This window comes from Diorhabda sublineata, chromosome 9 (assembly GCF_026230105.1).
Source record: "Diorhabda sublineata isolate icDioSubl1.1 chromosome 9, icDioSubl1.1, whole genome shotgun sequence".
Classification (NCBI taxonomy): Eukaryota; Metazoa; Arthropoda; class Insecta; order Coleoptera; family Chrysomelidae; genus Diorhabda; species Diorhabda sublineata.
In genome coordinates, this window is record NC_079482.1 from 21167481 (window position 1) to 21180736 (window position 13256).

The 13256-nt window shown below is 31.6% G+C and overlaps 1 protein-coding gene across 1 annotated transcript in view; it reads left to right on the top strand.

Annotated features, from left to right (window-relative positions):
- Positions 1 to 13256, top strand: part of LOC130448552 (uncharacterized) — a 57933-nt gene that overhangs the window by 30006 nt on the left and 14671 nt on the right. Inside the window, exons 13-14 of the mRNA XM_056785966.1 lie at positions 1189 to 1324; positions 9316 to 9531. Of these exons, the coding sequence (XP_056641944.1) occupies positions 1189 to 1324; positions 9316 to 9531 (352 nt within the window). The remainder of the gene's footprint in view (positions 1 to 1188; positions 1325 to 9315; positions 9532 to 13256) is intronic.

Below are 13256 nucleotides of genomic sequence, written 5' to 3' on the forward strand. Positions count from 1 at the left end.
TAATTTTAGTATTGATGATTTCAACTATAATTCTCGAAGAACCGTTGGGATTTACTGTAATTTCCGTTCAATTCACATTGTATATTCCACCTGCTGTAAGTTTATACTTATCAATACTTTCGATTAAGAAATTTAAGAATTATGCCACTTCTGCAAAACCCCGTAATACATGCATTTGAAGTTGCCTCGGATTTACTTATGTACAAATCCCTATTCTTATTAAAAAAAGCCTTCCATCCATTATTTTCTCACGACTTCATTATCTTAATTTAAGGGGAGCTAAAACTATTTGAATTAGCTTGTTGAAAGGCAAATAAAATTGACAAGCTCTTTCGCTTAATGGGGATTTAACACTGATTATTTGCTACCCAATCTCTTTGAAAGAACGGTGAATTTTTAACATAATTATATGTATTTCCTGTTTCAGCGTATTTATAAGAGCCTCACTAACATTGGGTACTATGAGGCTTATAAGGCTAGTAAAGGAATCACCACTAGTTATGAGTGACTGACAGTAACTGTTAACCGCTCTTTTGAGTTTGGTTCATTCTTCAGATCACGAAGAATGTCTGGGTCATTGCATGTAGCAAATGGAAATGTATGTAAATACACTGCGAGAAATCTACAATAGAGTTGTCATATTTTCTAATCTGTAAACTTGACCTTATCGTTGTCTGCTTTAGTTGAACGATAACATCCATCATCTCTTTACAGGTCTCTTTTTTGGTTTCTGTGCACGTGATAATAATTTAGTATAAGATAGTACAACTAAAGTTGCGGCAACGGCGATTGTTCTAACATCCATTTTTCTCTTTAGCTGTTCTATTCTGGTAAACGATCGAGTTTATGGAAACTTTCAAACGCGACACCAATATCGGCAGCTCGCACTTACTATGTATTCCTCTCCAGCATTGCATCCAGCCTTCTTTCCAGCTATCAGCCAACGGTGGAACGCGAACGTTGGTTCAAAAGTTTGAAGGATCATTTGGTACCTTAATCGTGCCCACATATTTTTTTACTATTCCAGAATCAAACTTTTTCCATATGTATTTTTGTATAATTACGGAAAAATATTCTGTTTCTTATGGTTTGGTTAATAACGTTACAATATAACATCAAAATTTTACGTATTTGTTTCACGTTTTTGTAATATACAGTATTACGTATATTTTTTTACTTTTGCTTCAGGTTCCTCCACGAAAAGTGGTATCTGGCATAAAGAAATGAGGTCAGGAATTCCAGTACCGATCACATCGGAAACGAAATTCAGGCTACGAACTAATGCATCGTCTAACAATGTCACAGGTCCCGTTGTAGCCCGTAGGTAAGTAATTTATTTCTGTACCCGCACCTGATAAAAAAATAATGTTAGAGTTTTAGCGTGCCGAATGTCAATAATTCCATCGATAACTGAAATTATCTAAAATAGGTATTTTAAAAATGGTGCAACGACAAGCTGCGTACCTGGAAATATAAACTGATATTTCCTATTCTACCACAATCTTCTTTATTACAACATAATTTGCTCCGTACCTCAACGTTTTCATACTATTGGAAACTTTTTTTATCTCATCTCTCATTCCATTGATTGGCACATTATAAGAGTAGACGGTTGTTTATAAACATTCACACGCAAAATTAATTTTTGATAAGCTTTCTAATCGAGTTCATGCTCCTTTCTTTTCGTGTTCAGAACTGAAGCATTAAATAAATGCAGATGATTCTGAAGAATATCTAGATGTACGTAGGGCATTCCATGATTTCCTCACCTCATAAAGTAAATAGAGCGCGTTCGTAAAATATTCATGGATATATCAGTCTCAAAAAGCTTCACGTGAAATTTCAACTTGCTACTTCACTTCATTATTATAATGTTTTTCTTATTTATTTATACGAATTGTAATCGTGGGGTTAATTCATAAACACTGTTCTTAATTTATTTAATCTTATAATATAATTCACTTATCACTATCACTTAACTAAATCAAATAATTTATTCAAATTCTTCGATTACTTTTTATTTCGGTCTGTTCACTACGACTATTTTTATCTTTTCTTTATTTAGTTATTTTATGTTCGTTTTTTAGTTTTTACAAGCTTTTGTCTACTAATTGTAACAATTTTTTCGCAATAAAGCATTTCTCTCTCTCTCGACAGTTTTTTGATCGGATCTTGTAACTTTTCTAACATTTTATGAATAAAAAATTAATAAACACTTATAGTAAAAATTTACTATGAACCTCAAATTAACCTATTGACTCAAGAAGCAACGATCAACTAAAATATTAAAAAAAAATTGTGTGTGTGTGTGTGTGTCAGCTCCGACGCACGACTGGAGTTTACTCCTTAAGTTCGATAGTCTAACCAGACGCAAAAAGAGTTTATTTAACTTAAAAAAGATTGGTTGATTGCCAGAATATTTTGGGCTTCCTTCATTAATTTTTTTTTAATCTGTAAGCTCGCTGTCTCTCGGCTGGAGTTTTTGGAGATTTAGATTTTTTCCTAGTCAAAAAGTATAAAAAAAAATTTGAAAATTTATAAATGCATAATTATAAAAATTTTAACCGACTTTAAGAAAATTGATAAAAAAAGGTTTTTATAAACATTTCTTTTAAATTATTATAATTAATTTTTTATTTTAAATATAATATTATCGTAATAATTAACAAAAATGGTTATAAAAAGATAATTATGTTACTAAATCTTTTACATACAATAATAAATAGTACATGAAAATTATTTAAATAAGCTAAAAAATAACTTTTCGAAAAAAAAAATTATATAAAAACATTATTATAATGAAAAAATATTGTCGATTTTTCTGATAATATTATCGAATTATTGACTACAGTTGTTAATATTTAAAAATTATTTATAAAACAAATCATAATAACGTGGAAGAATTTATAGACATCGACAAAAAAATTAATTTTTGGTTAGGTTAGAAATTTTCTATTTTATGTGGATGCGCTCGATAATTCATATTGGGTTGATTATCTAATTTTATGAGTTGTTTTCAAATATATATTTATATGGACTACATCGATAATTATTAAAATATTTAATAAATACAAATTGCACATGCTCATACATATAATACATGAATTATAACGTACCTTGCAACCACGTGTTTGTTAGATGTTCCGGCAATATCAGCTACACCTCTTTCTGCCATAGTTATTTGAAAATACTTTCAGTTAACTTTAGCGGAACACAATGATAAAAATTAAAACTTCACAATAACAATATTAATTATTGATATTTATAATAAAAACAGCAATATAAGTATGTCGACACTGACAAATTAGAAAGTTGCGCATCATAGGGTGCGCACCAAAAACGTAACGAGGTCATTTATCCATAGATTTTACTCCTCACATTTTTCTCATACCGGGCCCCTTATATATGCAAATCGATTCTTAAGGAGTAAACTCCAAAAACTAATCAGAGTTGCCCGTGAATTGTAAAAGAAAGTGCAACAGGCCGAACAACAGTAGCTATTAGTCCAAGAGCTACCTACAAAAAAAGCATTGTATAAAGTATATGAAAGGTTAGTGCATAACTGGTGACACATTATGGAACTTTTCGTCTGCTGGACCAGATCGGCCCCGTTAGAAAATGCGAGCCGCGTGAGCTTGGTGGAAATTCGAGGAAATAAAAAAATGGGGTACATACAAAATTCTTTTCACTTAACGTTATTTCAGTCGTAAGTATCAGCGTCAAATCATTGGCAGACGTTTTTTCTGCCCTCAAGTTTCCGGCAGCCGCGAAAAAGTGATCTGAAAACTCACCTGAAAAATTAGATAAGGTACACGCGAGATACTTTTTTCTATTTATTTCTTAGTTCATCAACAGCAACGGGAAAGCTATGGCAGACGTTTTCTCTGTAGTCGAGTCGAAAATGGGTCGCCGGAAAACTCACCTCAAAAATGCCATAAGGAAAAATCCTACAGGCGAAATTCTTTATCTTATCTCATCTGTAGGTCATAACTAGCAGGTAAAACTGACAGACGTTTTCCCGCTCCCAAAGTCCCTGGTTGTCGAAAAAGAAAATTGCTTTCGTCGCTCAGTTAGTGTACTTGGTTAGTTCTTACAGTTTAATGTTAAATGTCAAATAAGCATTTTCTACTCGTCTCTTCATCCTATTGCGATATATTTTTTTTTAATTTGGGATAATTCGCCGAAATGCGCATTATGAGCATATAAGTGTAAATATCAAATAGTAAGAACTAACGGGTCGATGAAAGCAATTTTCTTTTTCGACAACCAGGGACTTTGGAAGCCAAAAAATATCGGTCATTTTTACCTGCTGATGAGATTCAAAAAATATTTCGCGTGTAAGTCATGATATTTGTGAGGTGAGTGTACCGACGTCCCATTTTCACGTCTGCCGACGACTCGGCTACAGAGAAAACGTCTGCCATGGATTTCCCGCTGCTGTTGATAACCTAAGAAAGAAATAGAAAAAAGAATCTCGCGTGTACCTTATCTAAGTTTTCAGGTGAGTTTTCAGATCACTTTTTTCGCGGCTGCCGGAGACTTGCCTCTGCCAATGGTTTGACGCTGATACTTATAACTCAAATAACGTTAAGAGAAAAGAATCTTTTGTGTACCTTATTTTTTTATTTTCTCGAATTTCCACGAAGTTCACGCAGCTCGCATTATCAAACGGGACCATTGTAGTCCCGCAGACGAAAGTTCCATAATGTGTCACCTTTAGGCCGCGAAGTGATGCACTAATGTACGCACTCATGTACTTTATAACATGCCTACGAATCGCTTTGGAAGAACTTCCAAAGGATCTAACTTCCAGAATTTTTCTCGGCTCAATTTGAAATTTCAGGAGAATATTTTGAATATATTGTAATAACAATCAATCAATTTGAGTTTTTAAGACCCACCTAACCCCTTGAATATTTCAAATTTATAAATATTTCCATATGATCCCGTCTTTCAGTATATTGTTTTAGTATTTGTTCACAACAGTTTTAGATTGACGAAAATTTTTTTGATTCCATTACAAATGTCATATGTTCTAAAACTCAAATTTTTTAACTTGTTTTACATCAAATTAACATTGCATATGTTGATGTGGTTTCATTAATTACATCAAATAAGAATATAGATTTACTGAGTAAAAGTTCTGTGTGATTAGATTAGAAACAATTGATTTCTTATGAACTTATTCATATGAATTTATTGAGTTTACCTAATTCCTACGTATACAATAGTGTGTTGAGAATCGATTGCCCGATTTAATAAAATATTGGAAACACTTTATAGTTCAACTACCTACCCAAAATTAATTATAGATATTGTCTATCAAAAAGTAGAACAGAAAATATCGTACACTCACGATCTACTTGTTATTTAAGTATGTTACACGTCATTATTTAGAACCATTAAAATCGACAATTAATCTATAATAAATTGAAAATTCTCTTGTTACATAAAATAAATTTCGAGTACGTCAATTAAATGTATACGCTGAACTTTTATAATCTATCCAGATTGTAAGGCATGTTCTAAATTACAAAATAATAGATTTCATCTTGAAAAGGTATAGAAGAAATTGTTTCCATTGCAACTAGAATATTACTAAATGTAACTGGCTCATTTTGCCTACATTTCCAACAATTACGTAATGAAAAAGAAAATTGATTGATTTAACTAAAATTGGTTCTTATATTTGTAATATAGGAATAGTAACTAAAATGATTATTTATTTTAATTCTACTTACATATTCGTAGCAAAAGATTTAATGAAGATCAGCAAATCATCAACTTCAAGTAGTTTGAAATACTTGGAATGTTCTCGTGGATTATTTCCACAAAACTGTAATGTTAGTCTTATTCCCTAATTGATTTAAACTGGTTTTTCAACTGTGGGGTACATTTATATACACTTTCACTTACCTAATTTATTTAAACACTTACACTAGATTCAACCAACTTATATAATAATTAACTTATTACTACTTATATAATAACTTTTCTAATTTATTTAGATTCATCTCTTACTTTACTATTTCTATCTTTTTATTATAAACTAATTCACCCTGCTGAACAAACTAGTTTATTTCCAAAATGAATTTCTTAAGAATTTTAGAAAATAAACAAAAAGATAAATAAAAATACCTTTCTAGAAATTCGTTCCAAAGAAATATTATAAACAACTCTCCGCTGTGATTAAAACATATCAAAGACGCCGCCGCATTAGGTGTATTCGTCAAATTTTAGACTTACATTATAACCGAACAGCACCAGCTTCACGGTTCATGTCGTGGACGAGTTCGTAATAATATGTTATATTTAATTTTGTCGTTATCACGGGAATTAGCATAGGATCATAACACCAAATATTTTCGCAGTAGAATGGTTACAATACTATTTTTGTTGATCTATTGAGTAAAAGAAAACTACAGGTTCCATATTCACTGTCTCTCTTCGGTTATAATACAGATCTCTATTAACGAATCATATTTTTTATAGTTGCCAGTTCATCTGTTTTTTGGTATTTTAGTTTTACTGTAGTTATTTCCGACTTATTCTAATTTTATAGTTATGGTTATAATTTAATAATTATTTGGAAATACTTGTACATCTTTTCTTGGACTACTTTAATTATATTTAAATTTTTCCGTATTGTTGGAATAAATTTCAACTTCTGATGTCAGTAAACTGTTTAGAATCTCTTAATCTTCCATTTTTCAGTCTGATAAATTTTGAACCAATCATACTTTGTACGGATGGAATTTATTATTATGTGACATACCAATAGGCTCGCTACATTTTCCATGAAATATTTTGCCTATATTTTATAGCTATTTCCATAAACACCAATATAACTAGTGAATTAAAATGTCAAATTTTTTCACTCATAGTCTGATCAAGGTTAATTGGATCCATAACATTTCTTTTTCCTAAATTGGTACAACTCATATGTTTGTTCACGATTACGATAGGAAAATGTTATCAAGCGATGCAAAAGATGCAGAAAAAAGTTGAGCAGCGACTTTGCTGGAAATTTTGTGTTTCCAATATAATTACCATATGTGAACGATCAGTACAAAGTAGTCGGAAACTTGCATCAAGCGAGCCGCTCATTCACATCTGTAAAGTTGATGAAATGGAGCTCGTTTTGGCATCCTAGACATAGCAGAGTTGTCTCTCATCTCATATAGATGGACTCAACGTATTTTGGGTATGAACCATACTGATGCTAGACATGAAAAAAACGTGGATCAAAATAACTTAACAACGTAGAGCTCTACATTAATCAACGAATCAAGAGCCGAAACCGACAAAACCACGAACTCGATGGAAAATCAGTGTGATGCTTATCGTTTCCTTCTTTTGTCGTCGGGTGAGTCACTATGAATTCGTTCTAAAGGGTCGATAAAGACTGGCTACGTGGAGTAATTTGACGTAAACGCATTTGTGGGCAAATATTAATATATTTCTTCGACGTCCGTTATAATTTCCACGTTTTTCTTCATTTATTTGCATTCATAAAGAATGTAATTTCTGATCTGATCGGTCAAAAAGCGCGTAGCGGTTCATCTTTTCACGCTTTGCGTTGTTGAATCGGCAAATGCAGCGACTATGAATCTTCTCAATGAGAAATCCAGGGAACAGTATTTGAAGGAATATAATTATTTCATGAAAAGCATGAACAGCTTCACAGAAAGAGTGTTACTAGATTACTTTGAAACTAAATCCAAAATGTGGAAGTCTTAAACACTACTTATTCAAAAATGAAAGGCACCTCATTGCATTTTTGAAAAATGAATCAGTTGGCTGAGATCTAAAAAATCTAAAACATTTGCCCGTGAAGAAATTAATAAGTTGCATTAGGTATGACAGCAAAAAATTTGAATCTAAACTTAGATATTATTTGTAACATTATTCAGGTTGCTTTAATATTCGGAATCGCAGGAGTCTAACGATATTAATAATATCGGAAATGTTTTAATTATCACAGTACCTGATACAAAAACTCATGTTCAACGTTGATTTATTGTTATGGGTGAAATATCTGAGTAGGTTAAACTCGGTTCATAGAAAATATAAAAACCAACGACCAAAAAATGTCAAAACACATCATTTCTTTTTGCAGTATAGAAATGAAAATGCAAAACCCAAGCTATAGGTATCAATACCTGTTTAAAAATTCCCCTGACTTGTCGCAACATATTTGAATTTACCCAATCCAAAAAACTACACTGGGCATACATTTCGTCGTTCTTCGGCTTCTCTATTAGTGGATTCCGATGGTCATATAATTCAACTAAAGAAGCACGGTTGGTGGAAATCCAACACAGTTTCGGAGGGTTACGAAGACGACTCAATAAAAAACAAAATTGATTCCGCAGTGAAAATTTTAACGGAAACAATTGGTTCGACTTCAAGCAACATTTACTTTACTCGCTTGTTGCATAAATAACTATTTCACCACAATAAGAAACCAAAGCATTCGCTCAGCCACCGTATTAACCAGATTTGAATCCCTGTGTTTTTTTTGCTTTCCAAACTCAAAAATCCGCTTCAAACAATGCAATATGAGCCTATTGAACCCGTAATGAATAATTCACTCAAAGTACTGGAAGCTATCTCAGCCGAGGCTTATAACAAGTCTATGGAAAATGGAATTAAACATTGTTATGCTTGTGTTGGCTACAAAAGAGTCTATTCTGAAGGCCATATCAAAGTATTGAATTAAACTACGTGAAAATATTGTTTTTCTTTTAGTCTGGGTAAAATTTGACCACATGTTATGATTTTGACATCGGCGAGGATAGTGCAATTATGATTTTAGACAAAATATATAGAGATCCAGTTGAAATAATAATATATTTTTAAAATTTCACAACACTATTAATATCACCCTAATATCGACCATATTACAAAAACAAATCAACAGATGTAAAAATTATTTTGTGTATAATTGAGACACTCCTAATTGAGTGAAAATATATCCCTAAGCTTTACGCTCAATATATGGTCTAACTATAATTTATTTGTTTTGAAAGAATTATTATTATTTCAACAAATGAATTGAGGCACAAGCATTAACAATTTCTTCATTCTGCATTGTTGGCAAGTCTCAATTATACCAATATTTTCCTGAATACTCACCTTTTCTTTCTCCATTTTTTATTCTTACGAGATAATTGTGTTCTGTCCTACACGATTACTTGTAGAGTCCGCTAATATACGACGCCATAAGCTCCCACTACCCCGAAAGGGTCAGTGCGCCGGTCATTTCCCAATCAATGCCCCAACTCTTTAAAATTTATCAATCATTCACACGTTGCTACTCATCGAGTATAATGTTGAAATAAAAATGTGCAATAACAACGTGTTGACGAACCCGTGGGGTCTTCGCGAGAGTCCCCCATTAGGTAAAGTAATCGCCAAGTGCTGCCCATGTTTTTTTACGAAAATTTCGGATATACATGTGAGCGGCGCAAAAGAAGTTTCGACGCCGGTGTTGACTATCACCCTACCACCCAAATCTTTAAGTGAAAAGTAAGTGGTTTTATTATCAAATACGTGCAGGTTATAAAGTAAATACAAACACAACTGTCTGTTATCGGGTCGAGGACGTGTCATCAGGGCATTGTCATATAAAATGTGTCTGTATATATTAAGAACAGAAAGTTTATTTAGAAACAAATGTTTAATATAAATAACAACGTATAAAAATTAGTTTTGAACATTCTTTTCTTTCGAATTCACCTGAAAGTAAACTCAAATATAAACATGTGCTTTATATCAAGAGTCAAATGTAAAAGCTTTAATATCAAGGACAAAAATATATTTCTTTAAAAAAATTTATCACATATAGATAATAGTGCTTATTTTAATGAATTATTGTGTTTAAAGTGAAGTTTTTAAATCAAATAACTATACTAGGAACAAAAAACATGCATTTTATGTCACTTTTTAATTTTGAAAAGAATTTTAGATGGTTAATAAAACCAAAGTTGCGGATTTACTAACAAAAAACGAAGGAAAGTGAAGAAAACCTTGTAATAAATAGATATATGATAATTATTTTTTACGGAACATACTAAAAAGAGGCTTATCATTTCCTTTTAATTAACTTTACAACAACTTTCTTGTGTGTAGGTTCATTATTTTAATTTTGAAACATATTATAAACATTGGCACATAATTTTTTGAATCCCTTGTATACTTAAACTATTCGTGATATTCTATAAAAAATCTAATAACACGATTCCGCCGCTTACTCTTTTTCTAATCAGCTTATTCAGAAACACCTCGGTGGATCCGTACATTTTAAGATGAAATCTAAAGCAATTTTTCCACCATCGAATTAACGATCAAGATCGTCTTCGTTGAGCTCGTACATGTTTTTTATCTTGCACGTGGCTTTTGTACTTTGCCCAACAAAGGTCTAACTTCTTAGTCAGATGCCAGCGTTTTGTTTGATATCATTTTTCAATACAAACCAGATTAATCCGCATTATAGATTTGCTCCTGGATTTCTTTTACGGCGTCTTCGTTGTTTGACAACTTCTCGCCGGTTATTTTGAGTGGACGTCTTTCGTGTCTCTTTTTAAATTTTTTCTACCAAATTTTACTAGCAGGAAACTCAAAATATCACCTGATGAAGGAACGTTTTTTCGTAGGTGTTCTATGTAAACAATGCATCGGAAAGTTGTTAATTTTTGGGCGTTTTTTCCAAAATTTCGCAAATCTCAGAAATAGTCAGGACAATGTGTTTCTTTATCGTTGATCTCGAAGCTATGTTTGGATTAAAGAGGTCCTGTATTTTTTTTTCTCAACAGTTCATATTAGTCATATATATCTTGGACTGAAAGATGTCTGGTTTATGCATGTTTGATGAAATTTATACAGATATGGAATCTATGCATGTCGCTATACGTGAATATGTATACTGTTGCGCATATTTAACCGCTTGTAATATTGCAAATAGTGTTTTTTTGATGACTTTACAGGATATCCAATTCCATCTACAGCAATTCAAGAGCTGAGAGTAAAATACATACACTGGTTTCTTCCTTATTGAGTTTGTGGAGGGAAATATCAGGAAATATGCAGTTTGTCCAGTTTGTTTACTTAGAAAGCATTCAAATTTATCTGAAGTAATGAAGATTCCAAAGCTTGTGTTTTCATATACGATTAAAAGGAAGTTCTTTATCGTTTTATAGGTATGTTCTCTGCTGGTAATGGTCTGATGATTTTTTATAAGGTGATGTATAAATGCGAGAAGCGAATGTCATTCTTCTAGAAATAACAATTTTACTGATTCTCTTATATAGTCATATATAGTCAAAAAGGTACGCGTGCACCAATGATTCCAGACTTTCCGAATACACCAAATGTCTTCAAATTAAAGAATTATAAAACAACAGTTATAATAGATCGTATTGAATTCTTACTTTTGTATAACAAGAGCCCCACGAAAATGTTTGTGCAGATGTTCTGTATTTATTGAAGAAATGATCTAAACGCATTGGAAAGAATAAAAATATGTGATGAATTCAATTTACCTTAAAAGGAGCAAGATGTTGACTCTTTCCACCATTGCATTGTCTCAAAAATTTATTTGAAGCTCATTTTAGGTACTGCACAAAAATAATTTCGAAATTTGCGATATTGAAATCAGAAATAACAGTTCAAACAGCAGAAATAGCAGATTATGTAATGCACGAAAACTCAAAAGTACTCTGAGTAGTTTAGTAAAAGTATATATGTAATTTATAAATTGGAGTAAAGTGGATTTAATATATTATTGCGCTCCTATTTTTTAGTAAAATTACTGAAAAAATTAATCTATTTAATTAAAAGTATTACGATGATTGATATTTAACATTTTTAGAGGCACAAATTGTTCTAATTTGGATTTAGAGAACGATAACTCAATTCACTAGTGCCTTCAATTATTAATAAAAATAAATGTTCACATTAAGATTGTATGTTAATTAATTTTTAAGTGACTTTCTATCCTATAAATATTTTTAGAGTTTAATTCATTCTGAAGCTTAATTATACGTCAAGGTTATGTAATTTCCCGTTGAATTTTTTAATCAATTAATCCATATTATATTATGCATATTGCAAATGTCGATTTAAGCATTAAACGTGATAAAACACATCCTTTTAAGAACCAGATATAATTTTCTTTATCACTTTTTCATATACTATTAATTAAACTCACGTTTTAAAATATTGTAGTCCGAATCTTCATCCCATCCATATAAAGTACGAATCATGATATTTGATGAGTTTTTATTTATCCATATTGTTCATATTCTTAAGTATAGAAGACTATGATTGCTCGTGGTTATTGGTATTAAACAATTTTAAAATAATGTATTTATTGGAAAAGTTCTGTCAACAGATGCAGCCGTAAAAAAATTTAGTCGAGGCACACAGTATGAATTATAAAAGGAATGAACACTGAATGAATTTCTTGAATGATACTAGTCCTGTCCTGTCCTTTTCGAAAGATTATCTGTCCATAGCTTATCAAATATTTGTATATCCAATCTTAATCACATAATGTCACTATAAAAATTGCAATTACTGGTATCTCCGTTTCAAATAGTTGAAATTTTTTTGGTAGAAATTGGAGGGTTGAATACCATGCACACTATTAACACTTCTGCTGTTATACCAACTCTGGTTTGGTGGTAGTAGTGAATAATGTGTTAACTATCTACCCAATGGATCCAATCTATTTTAAAATCATAATATTTTTACTTAACTTTATGCATTCCTGTGTAACTATACACATAAATTTTATCTTGCCACCGTTCTCTTTATTTTCGATTTAGATCATTCTACTTCAGTTTCCATTCTTCTTTTAGCCTGTTAGAGTTCTGTCGCGTGCAATTTTAACTATCCTGTTGTCGTCGTTTATACTTTTTCTACCTTGTACAATATTCATTTGGCTTTCTTTCCAAGTTTTTGATTTTTATATAGTTTCCCCATAAACATCTCGTTTTTTACTACCTTCGTGGTGTATTTGCTCACCTCCCCCTCAACAAAATTACAACCTGAGATCTCTATGTCCAAATATTTAAATCTCTTTATGTCCAGGATTATTTTGCCTTTTTGCCTACTTCCAATTGGTACTTCAATAGAGTTCTTGATATTGTCATGTATGTCTTCATTTGCGATTGCCATTGAATCGATGTTATAGCTGTTGTACATCGCCTCCATTCACATACACAAATAAATAGTCATCGGTGTAGCCAGAT